Source organism: Malurus melanocephalus, unplaced genomic scaffold, assembly GCF_030028575.1.
Source record: "Malurus melanocephalus ecotype Western Australia unplaced genomic scaffold, MMel_1.1 scaffold_4, whole genome shotgun sequence".
Lineage (NCBI taxonomy): Eukaryota > Metazoa > Chordata > Aves > Passeriformes > Maluridae > Malurus > Malurus melanocephalus.
This window is the reverse complement of record NW_026623236.1, coordinates 2884729-2910251: the sequence shown is the minus strand read 5'-3', so window position 1 is coordinate 2910251 and position 25523 is coordinate 2884729. Positions and strand designations below refer to the sequence as shown.

General features: G+C 38.1%; 1 protein-coding gene across 1 annotated transcript in view; it reads right to left on the bottom strand.

Annotated features, from left to right (window-relative positions):
- The window catches only part of CD109 (CD109 molecule), a 71409-nt gene that overhangs the window by 13736 nt on the left and 32150 nt on the right, over positions 1 to 25523 (bottom strand). The window contains exons 11-29 of the mRNA XM_057369131.1: positions 24587 to 24826; positions 24168 to 24269; positions 24011 to 24073; positions 22707 to 22883; positions 21701 to 21853; positions 20900 to 20974; positions 20398 to 20458; positions 19764 to 19899; positions 18924 to 19041; positions 16005 to 16118; positions 15560 to 15778; positions 14756 to 14900; positions 13879 to 14055; positions 9740 to 9821; positions 8237 to 8465; positions 7546 to 7711; positions 6246 to 6436; positions 3896 to 4051; positions 3745 to 3810 (exon numbers count right to left, since the gene is read on the bottom strand). Of these exons, the coding sequence (XP_057225114.1) occupies positions 3745 to 3810; positions 3896 to 4051; positions 6246 to 6436; positions 7546 to 7711; positions 8237 to 8465; positions 9740 to 9821; positions 13879 to 14055; positions 14756 to 14900; positions 15560 to 15778; positions 16005 to 16118; positions 18924 to 19041; positions 19764 to 19899; positions 20398 to 20458; positions 20900 to 20974; positions 21701 to 21853; positions 22707 to 22883; positions 24011 to 24073; positions 24168 to 24269; positions 24587 to 24826 (2670 nt within the window). The remainder of the gene's footprint in view (positions 1 to 3744; positions 3811 to 3895; positions 4052 to 6245; positions 6437 to 7545; positions 7712 to 8236; positions 8466 to 9739; positions 9822 to 13878; positions 14056 to 14755; positions 14901 to 15559; positions 15779 to 16004; positions 16119 to 18923; positions 19042 to 19763; positions 19900 to 20397; positions 20459 to 20899; positions 20975 to 21700; positions 21854 to 22706; positions 22884 to 24010; positions 24074 to 24167; positions 24270 to 24586; positions 24827 to 25523) is intronic.

Sequence of the window (25523 nt, the reverse complement as noted above, 5' to 3'; positions counted from 1 at the left end):
GAGGAGTCTTTTAATTTGCTGCCGTGTTTTTCACTTCTTGATACAAAAAATTATGCTCTTTCTTTCAATCTCTACACATAATTCCCACTGCTCTGCCCAACACTGCTGAATTTAGCATGCTGTGTTGAGTGCAGAGCCAATTCTGTAAAGGCACTCAGGACAGCCATGGTGCAATTCTGAACATTTATCATGTACAACTGCCCCACAGGAGAAGGCAGCACCAAGGATGAAACCAATCTAGAAAGCCTGCCAGTTAAAGGCACACAAAAGGTCTGGTGAAGACAACCTGGCAGTGCCTCAACAATCTGTCATCATAGAAACAAAGCTGTTTTAACTTTTGCCAGAAAAAGCTAATGAATGGGAATTTAATGCCAAGGCAGAATGTTCTGAAACCACATATTGAGCAGGTCAATCAGCTAGTATTTACATGGAGTAAGTTATTGCTGTTTCTTTTCCCTGTTTCACGTGACATTGAAGGAAAATGTTTTCACAACACAGAGTTTAATTAAAGCCTTCTTTACACACTCGCTTTGGGGACTGAAGGCTATTATATAGAAACTCGAATTAAATTAACAAAATGAGCAACTGCATTTCTTAACTTCCAAAAGGCAAGTGTCAAAGCTAATGGCAGAACAGCCCCAGTCTTGTGAATACTGCAACCAGTTCTGGTGAGGGGCCACGGGGACAAAACTAAAAGCTAGTGTTGTGCTAGCTTTTAGAGAGGTGCTTATAATAGTAGCTGACAGTATCAACTGCACTATGCTTCTAAAAATATGGCACATTTATAATGCCCTAATCAATGCCTATCCTTTTTCTTCTTCAACTAGCAGAACAAATGAGCTTGACTGAGGACACGGATTCAATGAAATCACCTCAAATTTTTTCTGTCCCTTTTTGAGTACTTAACATCCATTCAAACTGTAATGGAGAAATATGTGTGCATTTCATCATGTACCTCTTTCAGTACCATTGCACTAAGTAAGTTCCGTCCTTTGCCTGAGTCTAGTGAAAATACACTCAGTGTATTTTTTCCAATAATGAGTAACAGGGGATTCTGAGGTTTTTTTCCTCACTCGCCCTCTCTATATATGATCAGGAGATTGAGGAGATCTTGTTCACCTATCCACTTTGCCCATACCTGCCCTTGCTGGATCCTGCCCACCCTCCCCTTGTTGCTGGTTCTGGATTTCAGCAGAATTGTGCTTCCTCCCAAGAAGGCATGGGCCATGTCAATTATTTGAGTCACGCGTCAAGACCAGTTCACAGTGGCTCTAGACAGCAGAGAGGTGTTTCTTTCAAGACTTTCAGTAGGCCATGCAGGGAAGATTTCTTCTTTGACTCCTTTCCCTAGAGCATCTTTCCTAACACCCTAACACCCATCCTCTCTCCTCTTACAGTCAGTGTCTCAGCTCATCCATGGTATATACCCACATAACGGAGAGATGAGTTAGGAATCTTTGTTGACAACAGGACCACAAAGCTGTAGTAAAATGCCTGCCTTTGCAATCTTAATACCCAAAATAAACACATTTTATGAGATCTTAAACACTCAGGCATGAATGCACTGCCAACTTGCACACAAAGACAGATTTCACTAAAATTTAAAAAAAAGGTATTTTCCTAAGAATCCATTCTGTTGTGAAAGCAGATGTTTCCGCTAACGGGTTTAATCTTGTTTTAAATGAATTACTGTTTTAACATGTTACATTTGGCCAGAAAGTCAAATCCCAGAACAGCGATTCTTACCACTGTACTCTGGCGGGCCCAAGACAATGAAATCCAGCTGAAGAAATGTGATTGTAATATCATACACTATCAGATTTATTAAATCTGATCCTGACCTATCCTGTGTCTGGGAAAAACAGAAATCTCATTCAAATGTCCTCACTGCTGCTTCTTTCAGGATACCAGACCTTCCAAAGGAAGCAGAAGGAAAGAACTGATCTCATCAAAGACAAGGTTTTGGAGGAACTTCTCCAGGGAGTTAAGTGCAATATTTTGAATCAAGTCACGGCATCTCTGACTCAAAGCTTCAGGAAGGGAGGCAACAGCACAGTGACCTAAATTAACAAGGTAATCTGGCCTTGGTTCCTGAACAGCAGTTCTTTGTGAGCGCATTTCCGTACTCATGCAACAAACCACGTACTTAAACCATGGTGCTATACACCCCCAGGAAATGCTCCCACCACAGTCAACTGGCTGTTCTGGGTGAAAGACTTCTGTCCAGTCTTCACTGGACAAGCTGGTTTGAATGCTAAATTTTCCTGCTGTAAATAACATAACTGGAACCAATGTGTTTCCACAAAAGGTATTCATTTCAACAAATCAATGCCTTCCAGTAAGAAACAATTTGCTGAAAAGTTTTTGATCACCTTGCCTGACAAATTAGCTAATTTAATATCAGGGAGTATTTCTCAACAATGATTAAGGTTAAGGAGTCTTAACTGTTCTGGTGCCCCGTTTCGTTACATTCCACACACACACACACACACTGAAACCACAGATGCGTGAATGCTGAAGTGCTCATTCCTATCTTAGCCTGCAAGCCTGAATCTAAATTATCCTCTGAAACTTTTGAACTTTGCGGCAGACTTTGTACTTCTGGGAATTAATAAACATGGGTTTTGATTTATGGCATTGTGTGTTTTGCAAACTGGGGCTGAATGAATGAGGTGTACCTCGGGCTGCTGTTCACTCCTGATAGGCAGCTGTGAAGACTTCTTTGAAGAGGTCTTTTATCCCAAAGCATATTTACCAACCATCTCTTGGCTTTTTTTGTTTCCCAGATGCATAAGAACACTTAAGTGAAGGACAGACTGGATAGAACTTGAGACAGAATCTGACCTGACACAAAACTTGAAGACAATTAAAGGTGGCCTTAGATCAGTTTTCTCAAGTATGACTAGGAGTCCAGCAGGAACTCTGACTTTGCAACACAGTGAGCAAGTTTATGCTTCCAATAAAATTAGTCTCTAAAGCTCAGCGACTAGTATTTCTGCATTATTAGTAGCTTTTCAAAGGTCTTTTCTTTCACCTGTCTGGCTGCAACCAATTATGGAGAGGGCACGAGAGATCTGAGATCCACTGCTGGCCATATCAAGTTAAATCCAACACTGTTTTCTTCTGATGTGGTATTTCTCCTTCCACTCACTGCCACACCCACGCTTTTGGTTGATGCTAAGTGTCTGTTACTGTGTGCAGTTTGCAGAATCCCTTGACTCTGTTTTTCATGCTGTTTCAGAACACTGTAAAATTGCTGAAAAACCTGGCTGTAATAATCTCTTATTTTTAGGGTTTTTTACATTCTACCTCAATAAAAGGCAAATAACCCTTATAGCCAGCAGTGTAATCTTGTTCTGTACTCTTGGGTGCCTTATTATGGTTTACCACAGGTACCACTCTGAACTTTGTGCCTGCCAGTGTACCACTGCAGTCCTTTGTCTTGCAAACAGACATTGCATTTCCACAGGAGAACAGGGCTTCTTTGATACAGCTCTGGCCCATGGAAGTGCCCCAAAACTGTGAGTCATCCAGCAGTACCTAAAAGGCCAGGCCATGGTCAGAAACAATCACATGAATATTTCATTCACAGCATTCCTCGATTAGTGAAGCGCTTTGCTACTGATTTAAGATATTCTGGAAGAAGTTCCTATTAATATGTTTTATAAAGCTTCCAAAACATACCTTCCTTACAGGAAGTATATCTTAAACAAGAATACATATCAGAATGCCTGCACTGCCTACCTGAAAGACAGCAAATCCCATTCCATCCGCTGTCACTGTAACTGTCATTTGTGGTGCAGGGGCAATCTGAAAGAAAGAGGAGTAAACCAGTATTTTCAAAATACTTTCAGCCAGCAGACTTTACAAAAGTATTCCTCACTTTTTACAGTACCTCCTTGGTCTGAAGCAGGAAGCGGTTTCCAGTATTAACTGAGAATATTTCTGGCATTTCCAAAGAAGGACCTGTCACTGTTATATCCATTTCTGTTTTGCTTGCAGCAGTGAGAGCTGCAAACAGACTCAAGGCATGTAGAGCCACCACTGTGTCCTGTTGAGAGAAACAAACCCTTCACTATCAAAAAGAAGAAGCCGGTGCAGCACACAGGCCATGCCTTGGGGAGCTCAGAGTCCCTGCATTGACCCATTTGTGGATTGTGCTGGAGAATTATTATCCCATTTGTGGATGGCTTCATGCAGCCATCTCCACATCTCTGTATTCCCCTGGCATGAAGGTTCCAGCACGGAAGAGAGATAGCAACACAGTTCCATAAGTTAGCTACTGTGGAAATGGAAAATTAGGTGGGAGCCAGCTACGAAGTTTTCTTCTTGTGCAAGGTACCTGGAACACGTGACAAGCTGAGACACAACAGTCAGAATTATACACCACACCAACCTTGGAGAAAAAGACAGAGAAGAAAGTAACGATACATCTACTTTTTAGATTTATGTAGTGATTATGCATTAAATATTCAGTACTGCACAGGAGCTATTGAGGGTGCCTTGATCACCAACATAAGAAGGCTTATCTCTCCAGGTTTTGAACACAAGAGGCAGTTTTTGAACATTTGGTCCTGCACAGTTTAGTGAATGAGGATTTTAACATTCACTGTTTTCTGGGAAAAAACACAGTAATCAAATATATGTCTCTAATCTTCTCAGGGATTTTTGCTGTTCATGCAATTAATTTTGCACCTATTTTTAATCAGTCAGAGTGAAGAAACTGGCCTTTCAGGCTTGGCATACAGATACTTATTATTAGGCCACTTCTAGTAACAAAATTCTAAGGTAACAGGAATGCATTCACTACAACATGGTGACTGTGCCATACCTTAAGGAGCCAGCATGTGCTGACAGTTCTCTCTAAATGATAAAAAACCCATTCTCCTTCCCATGCCACATCCTTGTCTGAGATGTCCTACTTCACTGATTTCTTAAAATCCAGGAAGACCAGTTGATTAGCAATTGAAAATTCATTGTAAGCTGTATCTCGTACACAGACTGTAGTAAATTACTACACCCTAACTTATAAAGTATCACACATGCAACTGATTACTTTCCTCCTTATTGTTCAACAATGTATTAAGTTTCTTATGTAAGAAACTCATGGAAAGAAACACTCCAAACATTACTTTTTAATGCAATCCTAGAAGTTAACAAAAACTATGGAGTTATTTCTACAAATTAAAATAGGCATCTAGCGAGACATTGGAGTAATTTTGAAATCAAAACAGTTTAGACTACGAAAGAACAAAAGGATTAAATAAATTTCTTAAYTTCACCCTCAAGGATAAATGGCATGTTGCTAGATTTTTGAAATTTTCAAGTGAAAAAGGTTTCTGGAGAATAGAGGAAATCTTTTTGAACTCATTTGGTGCTTCAATCAACCTCTCCAAGTAATAAGCAAGAATTAACACATTGGGAAAGCACTAATACCTCAGGGGAACCAGGCTGATTATTAAATTGCCTTCTACTTATAACTAATTTCTCTCAGATTAATAACAACCAACATCTGAAAATAACGAAGGATAGTCTTGTACCAAGCAGCATGATGAAATGTGACCAGCATTTTACTGTGACCAGCATTTGTTGTTAATTTAAAAGCTAGTTTAAACCAGTGCAATCCAAAGTACTATCCTTTTTTTTTTTTTGGATGCCAGCACAGCTTACAAGATGTGGCTTCAATACCACAAAAACCTCCTGGAGATAGTGAAGACCTTCCAAATTTCATGGCACATCAAAAATCTATGCAATAAAGAGGACAAAGTACATTAAGTTAAGACCAACTGCCAACAAAGGCATTAGGTTAGGCTGTAAAACCTACTCCCCTTAGTTAAAGGCTGAGTTAATGGTCTTTCAGGAGTCTGAGGACCAGCACATGGTAAGAATAAAAAGAGGTTTCTCTCCTTGGCAAGAAAGTAAGCATAGATATTCATCATACTTATTTGGAAAATAGGTTTAATTACTTTTCCATGGGCATCACTATTTCTTTTTGTTTTATTATTAATACATTACATATAGAAGGTCTCCCTCTAATTCTCCTTTTTACTAAACTTGCCAAAAATACTATATCAGGCAGTCCAGGTGTAAGATGCCAATAATGCAAGCCTGTACGTAACCAAGGATGTTACAGCAATGCAAAACTCTGTAATTAATATGTAAAAAAAGTCCTTTTTTATACTAACTTTTAAACACACACTGATTATTTAGAAAGTATAGCAAAATCCCTTAAGACAAGGTATTACCTGAGTAGATGAAAATCCCCCAAGGTGGTTTCTTTGATGACTTAACCACTTCATAATAGGGATTCCCTCAGCTATTCTGTCTTGATGAAAGTGAGAGAGCAGAGCATATGCTGCAAGTTCAATATCAATGGACCGTGGTTGCCATGAGTCAGAAATTTCGGAAGCAGGTGTTACCCAGAAAATAAATTCTCCTGTAAAAAGAACCAATGATAACTTCAGATCCACAGACTGAAGTCTTTGGATTTCTGGGAAAGTCTTAGGGAAAACCTCTTCATTAATGCTTACACATGGGATCTAGCAAGGATCTATGAAATTGTGTTACAGATCAGGCCTGTGTTCCATAAAGGACTGGCTTAAGCACTTCCTCAGCAGGGTCTGAATCTAGATACAAAAAAAGACGAAGTCCAAATAGTCCCTCCACTGATTTTGGTGAACTTTATATTGATCCTGTCGTAGACAGCCTGAAGGGCTCAAACGAAGGAGCCCTTAAGAGAAGGCCACGTTGTCGTTCCACTGCTCCTTTCTCTTCAGGATGAGAGAAGGCACCTCAGGCAACACAGCTGCTCACTAAACTCATTCTTGAGTGAAGCTTTCCCAAAAAAATTACTTCTCTTTCCAGAAGTGATTGTCCAAATGGCCTAACTCAGTAAACACAGAGGGGCACTCAAGAGGCTCTGTTGCTAGGCTACAAAATTAATTCCTTTGGACTTTTCAAGAGGAAATTTACTATTTTGAGCCAAAAACTTCCATTTCTTATACTCCATATGGTCCGCTCTTTCCCCAAATTGGGAAAAAGAATTCAGATGTGCTGAACTTGAAAGAAGCTAAACACACTGAGATGACAGATCCTCAGAGAGAGTGCAACAGACCTCTGTATTGCCTTACAGAAAGTTCAACTCTTCATCTCTTCATTTCAATACTCACTGCCCCCCAATATCCTCCTGATCTCTCCAAACTACATTGGAATAGTTAACTTCATCCATCTATCTCTCTTTAATGAGACTGATGTTATGAGTGCGCATAATAGAACAAGAAGACTGACAAGTCATGTTCTTCAACAGCATCACAGAACTCCTACCAGGAACATGTTAACTTAGACTGAAGTGCAAGCTTTGTTGTGAATTGTCATTCATTTCTGGACTGTTCTCATTAAGGCTTTCTTGAAACTTCTTAGCTTATTCTCTGTATCATGCTTGAAACAGATTTGAATTCTGAATACACAGCTGTAGATATATGATAAGCATTTTTAAATTTGACAACAAATCCATCCATACAACTGCATGAGATAGTTGTGCAGTACCTTGACGTTCTGCTCTCTGGGTCAGCATATTCAGTGCCTCCTTCGCTTTTGCACTTTTTGCCCAGGACAATGCATATGTCACAAGTGCCAAAGTGTAATTATCAGAAATGCCTTCTCCTAGTTTATCTTCTAAAAAGTTTGTTGCAGTCTTGATGGCGTAAGCATGCTGGAAATGAAGATCATATTGAAGAATGCACAGTGAATAAATTATATATTGTAATAGGATAATGTAAAAGAAAAACTTGTACAGAACCAAAGAAATTACTAACCCCAAACAATCACCAAGAAATACTGAAAAATTTCTTTCAGAGTCACAGACATGAACTTCAAAGGTGAGCGTTTTGATCTGGCACTGTCTTTTAATGCGTAATTTCAATGACATCAATTGGAATAACTTAACATCTCTAAGAACAGCTTCTCCCATAAATTTCTTTGCAAGTTCTCGGACAAAAGTCATGACAATATTCTTGCTAAAAGCAACTCCCTTTAGACTTTGCAAATATAAAACTGAAGGGCTTAACACAATTTTGAATTGCTTGAGATACATAAAGTATGGTTAAGAAAATGAGGTCAAATTCTGTCTCTGGTCAAATATCCCTCTATATCTTCAAGTTACCAAGTATGTGTCAGGTACTATGACAATTTATGAAGCATTCCTGTAACTATTAATTATTTTTATGAATTTCAATACCTGTTTATCTGGGAACCCTAGGAGGGATGACATGATGTAAGCTGTGAGAGTAATTGGATTATTGATGCCTCCTTGAAGATCACTTTGTAACACTTTCCCAGGCTCCTGGAACTCTCCATTTAATTTCTGATGACGGACAATCCATTTAGCCGTATCCATGAGTACATCTTCATCAATATCTATGAACTGTCGAGCTTGAAGGAAACACCTCAATACAAAAGCTGATAACCTTGGAGAAAAGGTTCATTAAATATGTCAAAATTAGTGATGCATTAGTTTCCTCTGTTTCAGATAAGAATACTGTAAAGCATAAGGTGTTCAACACACACCTCCAACGTAGAGTAAAATGCATGCCTTACCCAGATAAGCAAGTAGACTAAACCCACCAAAACATGAAAATATGTCCTTGGTTCTGGAAGATCACTCATTCTGCAGCTGCTATGTTTCAAAAATAAATACAGACTATAGACTCTAAGTCTGCCAGTACATGTATATCTTTATTCAAAAGTTGCTCTCCTGACTTCTGCTGCTAGGCAAAAGTTACAGTTTACAAAACAATGTGGTTAGGACTGTGATGTTAATTACCCACACTATCCTTGTAATGGAACCCTTGAAACAACCTTTGCTGTTTTACTATTAATAATCCCAAGTTATCCCTCAATTCCCTTCTTTCCAAATGTGCATTCACATAACTTGTCACTGCACTATTTAAGTACTAGAGTTGCCTGTGAGGTAAATTATCTTCATCCATCAGTACTGAGTCAAAGGCAAATCCTGCTGATGTCAATGAAAGATGCCCACTGACTCCAGCAGGAATGTCTCTGTCAATGGCACAGTAACTGGGATGATTCTATTTAAAGTCAGAAGCATGTACTGAAATATGTAAGTATGTCTAAACTGGACAAGGGTTAGCTGAACAAAGTGCTGGAACATGTCTCTGTTATCTACCTGTCTTCCACAATTGTGCTGTTTCCTGGAGCAAAAAACTCAGCACTGAAAAGACTTTCAGCTGTGTTTACAGTCTCACTAAAAAGAAGTGTGAGAGAGGCAAGTAGAACAAATTTGTACTACCAGTAACTTTGTTCACCCCCTACAGAATGTCTCAGTCAGTCTTCAGCCTCCAGTACAGAGATAACTGAAAATGTGATTGAAGCACTGATGATCACATAGTCCTAAGCAGTTTCAGTCAACTGCAAGAATAATTAACTTCATTGTTATTCTTCGTTTCTTTGAGTAAAACAATATATAAAAAATTTCAGACCAAACTATTTCCCTGATTAAAGTAATTCATCTTTTTCTTTGCCAAATTAAAAAGCCTTGCTGTAATAATGGCTTTGACAGTATTTTACCCAGCAAGAAAGACCTGAGTTGGCCTAAACACCTAATGAAAACCAGAAGGCTAATACAGCTGTAAATTTTTACCAGCTTCACAAAAACTTTTCAGATGCAGGGCATGTATCTAAAATACTACAATTCCACAGTGATTCTGGCAGAACTACTTACCATGTGCTCCCAGAGGGATCGTCATTTCCAAAGGCACTAAAAGAGCCATCATCTCTCTGGAAAAGCAGCTCTCTTTGATAGCCTGAAGTGGAAAAGTAGAGACAGGTATTGAACACTTTTCTCTCATGTGGGTTCCAGCACAAACTGGAACTGAAACTGCTCATGTGAAGCAAGGCACTTTCTAAGAAGCAAGACACTTTCTAAGAAGCAAGGCACTTTCTAAGGATGAGAAGGACAGAACTGAAGTTTGTATTTCCCAAAAAACCTCTCAAATATGCAGGAACACAAAAAAACATACAGAAGATGATGAGGAAGTGAGCAGCAATAATACAAAGGATCCATCTACAAAAGCAGAACCAGAAACTCCCTCTGCTGCTGATCAGCCACCCACACAGGACAGAGATGTGCTCCCACACACTCGGGGTTCCAGGAGCACAGCAGTGAGAGCAGAGCAGAGATGCAGCTATAGCTCAGTGCTTCATCACTTTCGGGATCTTGTGCACCTACAGAAATGCTCTATCTTTACAGCAGAAGGAAGGATAAGCAAAAAGTAGGAGTTTTCCAAGTGGAAGAGCAAGGCTGCAAATGCTGCTGGAAAACCAGGCCTCTTCATCAGCTGGCTTTTGCCAAATCAATGGACTTGGGATCAGAAAAAGCAAGCTAGAAGAGGTTGTTCTGAAATGAGTGAAAAATTTCAGAAGACCTGAAGATCCTGAAATCCTGAGAAGGAGCCATTTAAAATGTTATCCTTAAGATTTTTTCATACTGAGAACAAGTGCAGCTTTCTCCTGACTGCAGGACATCCACAATAAAAGGGTTTTGCAAATCCAAATAAAGAGCAGCATTCTCACTCGTAGGTGACTTCAGTACAGAACCAATGTTCATTAATGTTAGAAATTAGAAGCTTCCTATGATATGCTACTCACTGTAGTTTCTGGTATCTAAAGCCCTTCTTCCCTAACATTTTGCCTGTCATTTGTGTATCCAGAATAATAATGGTATCTATTTATCGTATTTCACAAGACATCTTTTCTTTCCCCCCCACTGTCTTCTCCCTTGGTTTTACTATTTTAGCTGTTATAATTAATGAAGTATACTCATTAATTGAAGACGTGATAGATACAGACACAATACAGAATCAGACAGGCAGAAAGCAAGCTCTAAGGCAACCAACAGTGAGTCCTTACCCAAATCAATGAATTTACACAAATACATCCCATGAGGTCTATCCCGCTACAACCCTGTAAAATGCTCACTTTCACTTATAAAGGAATAATCACCTGTTTCCATATTATCCTGACTACAGATACATAGCGAGTGAAGAATACCCCTAATTACTGCGGAACAAATGGCCTGGTCCCTCAATCTAAATGCCTATGTAAGATGAACTCCTAGTCATGGTCTCTGTGTAACAGAAGAGAATGAGATATAAAGCTGTGAATCTGAACTGCTACAAAATACCTCCCATAAGCAACCCCAGTAGTGAAAGATTCACTTTTTCAGTCTTCTTTAGAAGAGTTTACAATTGAAATTTTTGCTTTAATACAGGGGATTTATTATCTATGTAGCATGACAGTGGCTAATTACATCACTGGTGAATCTTTCAGATACAGTCATCTCAGTTAATGATACTAAGTAAAGCACCCTTAAATGAAAGGGAAGAAAAAGGAGGAATGAGTGGCATTTCTCCCCAAGAAAAGCAGAAGTCACTGTCAAAGTTTAAGCCTCCAAATAATGTTCTGTGAAGAGCAGAAATCCATGTACATATACAAATATATACATGTGCATCTATACAAATAGGCTGCCTCCCCTTCAAAAGTATCTGACTGCAAAGACTGAAAACAAGGTCTTCTGCCTCTTTGCAGAACAGGCAAAATACAACAAGCCTTATAATCACCATCCTGCTGGTAGTGCAAAAGCACAAAGCTACAACCGACAGCCTGCTGAGCAGCCCTTACACAGGCACAAATTCATTTCAGAATGTAAGTCTGGGAGGGATCAGAAAGATGAGCAGAACCAGAGGGAGAGAGATCACTCAGCTATTTCCTCCATTCTGTTTGCTTTCGCCTCAGAGCCAACCCTGCTGCAGTCACGCAAAGTCTCCCAACACGAGCGTATCTAACACGGGAACGCCGGCAGGAACGCTGGAACAGGAGACCTGGAGGCTACGAACCACCACCGTCATTCCAACGGACACTCAATCACACATGAAAAATGATACTATAAGTGTCAACACATGAAAGTGGAAAGGCAAGGAAAAGAAGGATCCTATTATGAACATGTCCACTACTATTCCCAGAGGGCTGGCTGGAGCCCAAGATGCAGGAGACTCACTGAGCGAAGCTGAAAGAGGAATGGGGATGGAAAGGACTTCAGAAAAATGTGAAAGACTAAAGGATCTCACATCTTAAACAGCTTGGAAATTCCGCTCAAACTCTTTACCTCTTTGGGTCTAACAACAAAGCTTTCACACCCATCAGGTTTTTTTCATTTCAGAAAATGTGATTTAAAGATGGGATTTGTCATTACCACAATWAAAAACTGTATTTAAAAGGCAACTTTTCTTTGGCTTTGCTTTTTTTCTAGGTAAATAAAACTGCTAAAAGAGATCATGTAGCAGTGCCTGCTGGCAATATGATCYCTTCTTCTCCCAAACATTTAGCCATAAATTAATTATATTTACTTCAGATTCTGAGGTTACTTTTTCAAATACTTGGCGACTTATGACATGTGAAATAAAGTCTGTTTTAAATTAAACTTCATGACAATCCCTTCAGAAACTGAGCCCATAAAAATTGCATCTTAAGCTAAAGATAAATTTCAACTTCAAGACTGCACTTTGAAAAAAAATCAGTGCAACTGAAAACAATCATTAAAATAAAACAGACTACTTTTTAGATTGTGGTTGTTTTCTATTCTAAGGTTACAAATATTTCAGCACACTTACTGTATTGGCATCTATGGTATTAAAACTATGTACCTCAACTCAAAGCCTCAGAAAAAWCTTATGAACACAACACTGTGTAAGTGGCATTTAAGTCTACAGTTTTCATTTGCATTGAAATAACTTTAATAAACTYGCTATTGGAAAATATCAGAAAATTATGGTACGAAAGCTCAGTCTTAGAAGTGTGACAGATTGCTTACAAACTTCAGAGTAGCTGTTTACATAACATATCTCTTCYTCCCCACTGTACTTTTAAACTAAACCATGTAGTAGGAAAGGTTTAAAAAAAAAAACTATCATTTAACTGCTTTGACAGGAAATTGGAATCTTGATGAAGAAAAATTTATTTTGAGTWGTGCCTTTTCCAAGGGAAATGTCAACAACTCTAAAAAATCACACAAGAAGGACTTAGCGAGAGTAAACAAAAATTGAAAATGTCATCACGATGCCTTAGTAGGGGTGTAGCTCACATGGGGCTGGTGTCACTGCTCTCTGAGAACCAAGGTCTCAGCACAGAGACTGACACATGGCGAGCGTGGGACACCACAGAAAGGCACTGTGTGATCCAAAACCCAGAGTGCAGCTGTGGTCTCCAAACTTTGTGATGTTCTCCAGTATCTCCCGATTMAAATACACAACAATTTCCAAATAAAATTTTCCAGCTTTTGATTTCTAGCACAAAGTTCAGTTTTGACCAAGTCCAAACTTCGGTGGGCAAAAAAAACAGCCATGAGAGAAAAYGCCACTCCTTGAGCTCTACAAGGACATGTCAGGTCAGGGTGGTATCACTGAAGGTATATGGGATGAATAGGGCTCACTCTGCTCACAGACTCATTTTAAACCTCTGTGCCTCAGACAGAGATCAGAAGTGTTTGCTCACATGCAGTTTTATCAACTGAGAAGTAACAACCATGTAGGAAATCCATGTGAACTACCTTCTAAAATGCATTTTTTCATCTGGAAAAAAAGCAATTAGAGAAAACCAACTTGTTTTCCTGAAAAAACTTGTAAACAAAATAATTTGCTGTCTAATTCTGTCAGCCCAGAATAAAGAGGGAAAAAAATGGGTTTTTCTTCCAGTTCTCATGTCATAGACTGAGCAATAGTTCAACCACCAGATGCAGACTCACAGATATCATTTTACYAGTAAGAGTTCTTAGAAATCTAACATTTTTCCTTTATGCACACAGACCTTTTCTCATAAACGATTCAGCTTTTGATTTAATATCGTCTCTCAGCTGCCTGGTTTTAGTCAGGTATTGCAAAACATAAACATTCGGAGCAAAGTTGATCATATTCTGTTCACCACAGCCATAAGGCATTTTAATCAATGATGACAAACCGTTGATAGAAGGCCCAAGTAAATCACCTGAAAGATATAATTTAACCAAAATAAACCAAAGCTTGTCRCAAATAAATGCATATCATACACATGAAGGGTGGTATAATCTAAACTGSGAGAAAGTATTATCGACTAGGAATGTTTCTACTAAATACCACTAACCAGGCAGAAAAGATACTTCATCTACTTTATGCCTACTGACCTAGCTCCATACAGACCTTTCTAAATAAGGACCAATTTCAAACAGCTACCATGAAAAAAAAAAACAAAAAACCCAAAACTAACCAAACAAAACCCCACATAATCAAAATCTATTTAAGCCAGGAAAATGTTTCCATAGTTGTATGTAATTAAAACTTCATTTATTTCTTCTCTCACCTACAGTTATCAAAGCCTTGGTGTCACAGGAAACACCAATTAGTCAGATCCTACGTTCTATTCTGAAGACAGCATAATTATAAGAGGATACCAGCAAACTTTGTGGGACCTTCCTCWCTAAAATCCAATTCTTTTAACTCAGAAAACACTTTACAAACACCATGGTATCATAAATTAAACAAATTAAAGGAATAAAACACTCCATCCTTAAGGTATCTCCATGTTCAGCATAATGCATGATGGTAAATTACTGTGACTTAATGAGTCAACCTATTTATATTGCAGTTAAATAAAAATTAATGCCATAATTAAAACACTGATGATGGAAACAGAAAAAGTTAATTCTTACCAACAGCAGTGACCTGCACTCTCTCACTGTCCCTTACAACATCAGAAGGAAAAGTGAACTCCAAAGTTTTTGACACCGATTGTCGTTTATTCCCAGTCAAATCCAAAAGGACTGTCTCCGAATATGTCTGTTCCAATCCTTCAGCCTAAAAAGATAAAGACAGGATTCTGAGGATCCTTCTGTAGTTGATCCTGTCCTGAGCAGGAAGGCTGTATTAYTCCCTTCCAATGTCAACCACTCTCTGATTTTATGATCTTAAGCATTAATTGTAGGATGAGATTTACAAATGTCTACCACCTTCCACTGAAATGGAGCCTAACATGAAACAGACTTAAACATCCAAAGCTAGGCAAGTCTTATCAGTGTCTGGCTTACCAAAAAGTCTGGAGGCTAAAATCCCAGCACCAGTAGCAAAATACAGAAATGTTCATCTAAACTAGGCTTTGAGTAAAAGCCAAGTACATGGCAAAACTGATTGCACTGATCTGAAACAGTTACCAGGTCCACTCTCCACAGGTTGCTRAATCAGCTGTAGCACCAGGGGCTCAGTGATACACAAATAGGTTTCACCTTGCTTTCAGGAAGCACTGGACGAAGTATCTGTAGTAGAACAGACCTATGTGTACATTCGTGGAAGGGGATCTGAAGAATTCTAAAGGAAAAATTAGTTTAAAAGAAGTGTTTTCTGCTCAAGGCCACCTGACCCCAAACCAGCCATACATAGGTTTGCCTTTTTGCTGCACTATGTTGCCTGTTTTAGGGAACAACTTACTTGAGGAACAAGCCAAGCTGCAGACTGCTTACCTTTACTAAAACTTTCTGGATGACAGCATCAGAAGCAGCAGATGATATTGCTGTCACTTTGATGGGAATCTCTCCCAGCTGTTTTGGCTTGATTGGGAACTGAACAGTTTTCCCATCTTCACTTGGTACATATATAGACTGTTGATTTTCTGTGGCATTTATTTCATTAGATGTTAGAATAATTTCAAAAGCATCATTCACATCCAGGATCACAGTAACCTGTAAATACAGTAGTATTTGCACTATGAAGTGTTAATATTGAAAAGCTGCTTTCATAAGCTGCTGTGATTTTTCTGTATAGAGAAATAGTTCTGWCCTAAAGAAAATACTAAATACTAAAATACTAAAAAAATACTCCAGATCTCAGAAAAGAAAGACATGGTCTCCACCAATGGTGAAAACCCTGCAGTATCTAGTAACATTCAAATATAAAAGATTAYTGTACCTCAGCTTCTTCTTTCAAATAATTAAAGATGTTCACTTCCAAAATGAACTGCTCTCCTCTGATGACGGAGTATGGAAGGTTCAGRAAAACAAAAAAAGGTTGAAAAACTTCTAGCTGCAAAACAAAATCAGTTGTGAACCCTACAGTCAGAAACTAGAAAGAAAATTACTATGCAATTTGTCYTCCAATCACTCTTAAATTCAATGTATTCAAGCTGACAAAATGTATTWGGGCAGGTCTGAAACAGAAGGCAAAGATGTGCTGGTCATTAGCACCTTCAGAGACACCGTTCATAGGAGAGCTGCTGACAGCTTTGACAGGGCAGTCCCAGCAGAGGCAACTGAATTAGGACAGGAGTCAATCATCTGGCAAGTCTGGAAGCTCTGATCTGTCCTGAGATCTCATMAAGGTAACTGTGAATTGTTTTGAGTACACAAGTAATGGATTAAGACTCTGTCAATTAACCTATCTTCATGTCAGTACAATTGTAACCGACTCACCCAAATTTTCTAACTCAACACCACCTTACAATGATTTTTTTTTTGTAAGATTAATCTTGGCTTAAGTTCTTTAGTTATACTTCTAAAAACACGTGTTTCATTCACTAAAAGAGAAATTGCAGAAATATACCAGCAAGCAGTTTCTTTTATCTGTGAACAGAGGGTTTTGGAAGAAATCTTGGCTCTAAGAAGTCAGTGGTAAGCTCTCATCAAGCTGAATGGGATCGAAATTTCAGTGTTTATGAACATTTGTGAACTGTTTGTTAACACTATGAACACTATTTATGAACAAKAAGAATGGCTGAGACATGATACCCTTTATTATTGAAATGTCAACAAAAACTTTGGTATAATTTGGTTGGCATTTAAAAAAATCTTCCAAGTGTTTTGAGCTTCAGATGCAAAAATCCCTCAGCTTTTCTTTTCCAGCTAGCAAATATTCCGTTTTCTTTTAAAAAGAAAAAGGTGTTTGCAGAAGTTCTAATTGTCATAAACTTCTTTAGATATTAACATTAGAGAAGTTCAGATGTTTTCTGGTTAGTTCATAGTAAAGGTTTTATCTATGTACCTATTTTCTTTGTCTTTTTTGTTTTACTTTTCTTTAAAACTGAAGTTTTACACTTGGGAACATGCCAGTATATTACAACTGGCAAATAAAATACAACTGAGTAGCATTATTGACACTGTGTAGTGGAAGTCCAAAAAAAATGATGCAAAGCTGTACATGACAAAAAGCACGCAGATGTCACTTATTTATTTCTCCCATAACATTTTTCATGGCTTTTTTTAGTTGCCTCTCTRTATGGTACTGATTAACATGTTTCAGCCATATGGAACTCTAAGCACAACCTAAATGTCCCAACAATGGTGAAGTACTGAACAGTGTATGGGGGCGATTATAGCTAAATAATAAWCTCAACATCTGTTCTACTTGCAGCTTCTCACATTTGAGGATGAGAGGCCAAGCGTGTATTTCCATGCAGTTTTAATCAGAAAACTATTCCTCTTTCTGTCCCATCTCTGCCAAGCCAAGTGAAAGAAACAAGAGTCAAGATTTCAGTCTCAAAGGAGCCTTAGCCACAAAATACAGACTGGGTTCCAAATTCTGTAGTGGAGTTCAGATCAGGATGTTCAAAGCACATGCTCTGTGTCTGGTATAGCAGCCAACTATGAAATCTGGACTTAAATCTCAGTTTGGAYCTCAAAAGTTGCCCCTCCCCAAGAATCTGAGGGCATGAGAACTTAACTGGGTAGCTGGCTATCTCCAAGCAATGCCTGCACTAGTCCAGAAACCAAGATGAAAATCTATGACCCAGTAYTACAGTCTCAATCTGTAGAAACTTAGGTACTTAAGTGGAGTTGTCTCTRATAGAATACAGCTTCTCTAGGATATTTACATAATGAATGGAAGGAGAATTACCTTCGGAAGATTATTCTATGTATAGAAAATACTAGTTAAATGAGACTTCAAAAATAAATTTATATTTTAAATAGGCTTAACAACTCTAAGTGGTTTCCTTGACTACAGAGTGACCCTGCACTTGTAAACTGGGAATTTTAGATTAGAGATCTAACTTGAGGGGTGCTGAATTTAGCTTAAATTGCTAAACTCCTCAAACACTTGGAAGCATGAGAGAAGCCTCAGGAGACAGGAATTTGGGAGCAAGAAGCATCTCTTCACACAGCTACTCTCAGTGTCTACTCTGCTCCTCAAGCTAAGTCATCCAAAACGTAGCACTTATCACAAGATCACAGAATGGCTGTGCTGGGAGAGACCTCTGGAGAGCATCTCGTCTAAACACCCTGCAAGTTTAGCTAGAGCAGGTAGTACTTGTGTTTACTCCAGGACTGCTTTTGACAGATAAATGAAAGAAATTTAGTCTTAAATCAACTCTCCTGCTCTCCTTCCTGGGGTAACACGTTAGCTGTGCTAACAGAGCAGCAAATAATGTGCCTCTCACATCCCAAGCATTCTATGCAAACCTCACTGCATTCACTGCCAACTCATGGAATGCTCCCTGGGCAAAGCCAAGAAAACATGGAACATTGCTCCCAAACAGTCATTCCCCCTTTCCACATACAAAGATTCTGAAATGGGCACAGCATGGAAATACTCTAACAAAAAAATTGCTCAAATTTGAACCAGAAATACGCATCCAAATATCTGTGTGGAATCTTAAGATATTGGTATGAGCAGGAAGGGAAGGCAGATATAATATCACTTCATSTATATAATATCATGTCTTATATATAATATCATGTCTTCAATGATGATGTTTTCTTTACAGTTGGAAYATACATGGCCTCTCAATCTCTTCATTAGTATAAGGAGATGCTGCTGTTAAAACTAAAACACAGCTTCCAGCAACAACCTACAGTGTTACCAGCCTTAAAGAAGAACTCTCTAGTGAGATGGTACCTCCACTGGAGCAGTTGTCACTCCAAGCCCGYTGTTTTCAGAGATCACAAAAGCACTGGCTACCCAGGATGTGATGGTATCAGGTGCAATGGCATCCATTGTGGTTTCTGTGTTGGATCTGATGGCAGAAGGGGAGAACAGACTTTCAAAATTATCCATATACAGACATCAGTAAGTGGACACATATGTTTAAAATGCATGAAAAATTAAGTCCAAATTCCTGGAAAGAAAAGCTGCTCATTATCCCTTTTTCTTTTACTAATAATTAAAAAACACTGTGGGATCAAAATTATTTTTAAAATTTAAATTATTTTAAATTACATTAATTGAAGGTAATTACGCTGAATCATATTACATGCAATCCACTTTACAGGTCCTTCAAAACAATCCCAGATGATGGTTGCTTCCTGCATGTAAGATTTGTGCTTCATGACACAGGTCAGATTTCACCATCACTTGACAGTTTGAACTACTCATTGAATTAGGTGCAGATAGCAAGAGATTTCCCTGTCTGTGCTAATCATCATCTTTTTATGTATTGTAGATAAAAAGGCTAGGTCTCCCCATCTATAAAAGCAAGATTTTGTTTTGTCTCCACAATTTTTATCTAGTTTCTGTTGAAACTCCTAGACCTGCAGTCAGGCATAGCCCTTTTTTGTGCAGTTGTACAACTAATTTTTTCATTCTTCAATCTTACTTGTGGCCTCTAGATGGTAGCAGAATACAAATAATGCCACATTTTTAAGCAGCATTCTTCAGCTTGGGTGCAGAATGCTACTGAAGCCTTCAAAATAAAAACAGCAAATGCAAATCGTTTTCCAGTTGCTTCTAATCTTATACCTCATTTTAGTGTCAATCCAAAGCCAAGTCTCTGGAAAATGTGTCCTCACATAGAGATTGCTGAAATCAGTGGGTCCATTTCTGGTTACCGTCATATCATCACCAAAACCATCCTCTATAGGTATCATTCCACCATCTACAAAATAAAAAATACTGTCCTACTTACAAATATCTACATTTAGAAAACTCAAATAAATACAGTTAAGTCAAATTAATAGATTGTTCAGAATCTAATCTATAGCTTTGTTACATATGATAAGACTACTCTGTGACACCATGAACATTTTTAAGAATAACAAAGTTTCACACAAACTAATTTCTACATGGCCTTTCTGGAGTGCTTATGAAATTGGTGTAATTTGATTACACATGACAAGCCATTGTAACATATATCAACTGGAACTGCAAATGATAACTCCACTCACCCTCAGACCTTTAAGGGGTAATGTCACTGCAGCAAAAAAAAGGAAAATTTCTAAAATGCTATTCAAGTGAGTTTTGAAATGAGAATGGTTTGCAAGGCTGGATGCAACCTGTATGYAGCACAGTAAGAAGACATAACAGGGGCCCTAACCCACGGGCCTCCTTCCCCACTCAGTACATTAGATTTGACTACATTGGTTGTATTACTTACAAAGAAAATGTTCCTTATCCTCCTCAAGAATTGCATCAGTTGATACCCAAAGGCTGCATTTCTGGATAAAATTTATACAGTATATCTCAATACAGGACATTCAGGACATCAACAGTGCTTATCTACTTTCTTTTTCTCTTCTTTCTTTTTAAGTAAATAAAGCCATAAAGTAAGCATAGAACTAAAGCAAATAACATACAGGAACCAACAAAACTGAGATTATATGAATCTGAATATTGCAATAATGACTGAAAACTTTTCAGAGTGAAGACTATAGCAAGCATAAAGCAAGCTGTATTTATAGAAGTAAAAATATATTTCTTGGCATTTCACACTATTATGTATTGATAAAATTCACAATTCAAAACTCATATAAGCCATGAAAACAGTACATTGCCTATAGCTGYAGAAGTTAGAAAGTTCAGTTTTTTCTAGCAAGTGATGTGCAAATCACTAAACAGTACAAAAAACACAACAGCCTAGAATTATGAAGAAAAAATACCTGAAATACACCAAAAGAACCTCTGACCAGGGGGAAATACTGCACTGAGCCGTACAAATTGAGCTCATGGAGGACCTAACAAGAAAAACAAAAACAAAATTATCCAAAGACTGAATGCTAACTCACAGTTTTAAGAACTTTCACAGTTGCTAATTCATACAGCGGTATCACAAGCTGTAGCTTGCTTAACTCTTGTGCCAAAAAGAAGGTGTGACAGAATGAAGGGGGTGAGGTTGCAGTGGTTTAATGGTTAAYGCAAGAGTGATCAAGACAGTATATAAACCTAGAGTAGAGCCTACAGCCCACTGATATTTTATGGCACTTAGTTTTTGTCCTTTGAGCACTTTAGGAATGATATACATTGTAAGCTCTTTTAAACTGTGGATGCAGTAGGGCTTCTGCAAGTAAAGGGAATTAAAAAACCTGAGTAATTTATTCTGCTCTTCCAAGACTAAAAATCGTCTATACCATTAATTCCAAATAACACAAAGCACAAATTATTAAGGCTTTTTTTCTGACTTTGCCTCTTCTGAAAGAAGTAACTGCCAAGTCTTAACAGTTTATAGAATGAAGAACAATGAAGTATTGATTGGAATTGAAAATGYTGTGCTTATTACCTTTTAGGCCTTACAGTCTTTGCTGCTCATGTTACTTGCAAAAGTAAAAAGTATTTGTATAATTACATAGGCTAAAATCATGTTCAAAGAACATTACTTGTTCAGCATATAATCTGTAACATTTGCACAAACACACATCTTTCATACACCCATTAAAGAAAACCTTTTTTCCCCATATACTTACAGAATCTTCTGTTATGTCACTACTTTCTCCCAGAAGCTTTGTACTTTTATCAACAACTGAAAGTCCAATTATTGATCCTGGCTCTGTTGTACTGATTTTAAGGGAGACTTTCTCAGATGGCTTGACCTTTTTTTTGCTCCAAGAGATTTTAATCTAGAAAAAAAGTAAARCACAGCACTGATTTAAATTCTACAGTGATACTCACAGCCAGTAACAACTCCCAGGAAGCAAATTTTTTAGATTATTTGGCTTTAATTAAGACCCTGGATTTGCTTTTCCTAGGACCTTTGGGATGCTGGAGACCTCTGAGARTCTTTTTCCTAGGACTTTTGGTAATGTGGATAAATCATGAAGCAAATGGAGACATTTTCCATGAAGCAGGACAAACTGGCTCCCTACTGATGTCTGGTTATAACTGTTAAAGTCTCCACAGCAGAGAAAGAATTTGAATCCATCCAGMCTTTGGATGGTCTCACCTATAAAAAGTTACAGTGAGGCTCTTATTTGCACAAAGGACCAAATCTCAGCCTGGTAAGTGAGCTGGAAAAATGAATTCATTGATGCAATAGGCATTTTACCACTCTTCTAATACCTTTATTGAGTTAAGTATGGACAGTGACATGAAACACAAACACTGCTCAGTGGCTAGAACAAGGTCTTTATAAACATTTACAATTCTACGCTTAATGTACTTATGATATCTTTTCACTACACTGGCAGAGTACTGCCATTGGCTCAGTAATTGACCAAACTAATAAAAACACGAGGAGACACTGTGCACCTGTTTATGAGGAAAACACAGCACCAGTAGAAAGGGCTTTCAAACACGCAAAAACTCAACCCTAACTGCACTGTATTATCTGAAGTCTTTCCAAAGTCTTGCACAAACTCAGATTAGATAGTCAAAAAAAAGTTTTTACATTTACAATCCTATGATCTAAAATACTGCTTRCCACACAACACCCAGACAAAAACACAGTCTCAGACTCAAGTYCAATACAATTACCTTGTCATCCAAAGCAGGCTGGACGGGGACAGTGAGAGCATCATTCACAACCACTCCAGACTCATCTACATAGAATACAAGTATAGATATTGAAGGAGCCCAGGAATTTTCTGCTGTTAATGTGAATGTTTTTGTAGCCTTTGTGCCAAAAGTCATAATTTGTTCCTTAGATAATACCTGAAAGGGAAAAAAAATCAAACACTCAATCTGTTGGTATCTCAGTATCTCATAAGCTCAGCAGTTCATTTTACAAGTAGTTGCTAAAGAGGCACATAGCTGTGATTTTTTTTTTTTTTTACTAACGTGGTTGACCCATTCTGTGAAAATGGACATGGAACAGGTAATATTTAAATTTTAGAAACAAAATTTTAATTTTTTTCACAGATTTTTTTTCTATGTTTTAATTCCTGTAACACTATGGACAAGTAAAGAACTACAGAAAGTACACACATATGCTATAAGAACATAAAAATACAACAGTAATAGGATAGGCTCACATGGGACATCTGTAACCACATTTGAGTTTGGATCAGRCATATATATGGTTTTAAAAGCAAACTAACAAAGCACCCTTACTGAAAACACTTTGGTTTGCATCATGAAGAGTGTGAACTAGGGTCCAGTAATGTGCTCCAGTAAAAAGCARGCATTTGTTTTAACATCAGATTAGAGCTAGTCTGAAGCTACCTCAAAATACCTGGATTTCGGATCCACATCTATTTTTTCATTCTAAATCTGTTCCTACTGGATCATACACTTACTAATGAAGACAGAGAGATGAAGGGCAGTTCCCCRCCTTTGGCTGCATGGACCTGACTAATTTTTAACCTTCTAGAGAGTGTTTCTATTTTAGAAAATACATATGAATGCCCAAATTTTAAATGGTTTTCCTAAGTCAGTTTATTGTTAAAGTCTGTGAAAGAAAAAGAATCCTAGCTATCACAATCACCATGGTGCAGACCACGAACAAGACAGGCATGTTTTAAAGACAGGAAGGGAAACTTAGGACAGTATATATAATAAATCTTTTAATTCTGATGCTGCAAGATACAGAGAAGCACTTTTTCCAGAAGCACCTCCTTACTATGCATAGGGCATTCATCCCAGACAGAAAAAATGGATCTCTCTTTCCAAAACAAGTATCCTAGTGGAAAGGAAGATTTTGGGCTGCCTCTTTCACAAATCACAATAAAAAAAAAAAGCTGAATCTCTCTGATGTTTAATCACATTCCACTCACTGGAGTATTTCTCAAGTCAGTAAAAGTCATCTTGGATTGTCCCCGTATGTAAAACCAGTAACTTACCAGATAGTGGTACTCTCTCACTGGCTTGTTGCTTGCAATGCTCACCTCAAAAGGCTTCCCAGCCTAGGAAAAGCATATGATTCATATGGATGAGTATGGAAACATGATGAGTTAACTTGAATGCTTTCTTTGAGTCAAGTTTTGTCTCAGATTKTACCTTTATGTCCTGGCTCTTTGTTTTAACCTGGAGATAAGTCTGACTGGGGGAGCTGAACACATCATAAACACCTATGTCAGTCTTACTGCTGAGRAACTCTGCCTGCAAGACAGCACAAGAAAAACTCATAACAAAACAGCAAAATCTGGGATGTTCATATATATGGTATTGTTTACAAGAGCAAGGTAGCCTTAGTAAAAGGCTTTTATGTTTGCTCTGGGTATCTGTTTTTTTTCTTCCTTTGGTATCTTGGTGCAATTATTAGATCCCATTTGATCTGTGTCTTTCTTTCCAGCTGTAACATGAAGTAACAAAAATAACAGTAGGTGACATGTCAGCTATTGCAAATGGCAGGACATTGATTGCAGCCCACACAATTTGGTGTGTCAATGCTCCAAAGCAACATTACAAAGCAGTACCTGAACTCTCAGAGTTTTTGTATCAGACAGGATTGGAAACTCAACATCAATTACTCCATTTTCTGGGACTGTGTAGTTCAGGACATGGACTGTCAGATTTCTCTCCTCTGTTGCCTCATTTTCCAAGTGAGAAATTGAAGAGTGATGGAAAAGCAGGTCTGACTGTTGTGCAGTGATTGTCACAAGATTCTGCCTCTCYTCAGMTGTCAGCTGGCTGCTATCAGAACGYGACACCTTCAGCTRAAATGAAAACAAAGAAAACACTTATTAAACAGGGTAAAGCTAAAATGCATAACACATAACAATGTATTTGCACTCACATCACAGCAAGAAAACAAAGGCATCTTCATATTTCAAACACATCAGTAACTTTTTTTTTGTTCCCTAGAAACACTGCAAATAGGCAAATCAGGCAAGAGCAATATTACTCCTAACAAGCGTGAATAAAAGAAGAGAAAAAGCAAAGTAGATGCAACTGAAAGGAGACATGTTGCATTTCAGCTCTCCCAACTACACTTCAAGTTGAAAATATTTGTGTCTCAGCTAAATTACATACATCCAACCTACAGCCTGAGTATTTGATTTTATCACTCGTATTTCACTACCACAATAAAGACAACCTAACATTTACACGACGTGTGGGAAAATGAGTCAGATGAGCAAAGATAGTGCTGAGTCAGATGTGTGTATGAATTCATCAAATGAGCTGAAGACTGAAAGGCCCAAAAGACCAGGCCCAAAATCGACAGTGGGGAACTTCTTTACTTCATCACACATCAATCAGCACTACAACTTACATCAACCTTTATGCCCACATTCAAGAAGATTTTCATCCAATAAAACCATTCTTATTTTGCATTACAAAAAATCAACTTTTATATTTAATGCACTGAACTAATGTCTCCCTTTTCTTTTTCAGTCCATAGATGTGTCACTG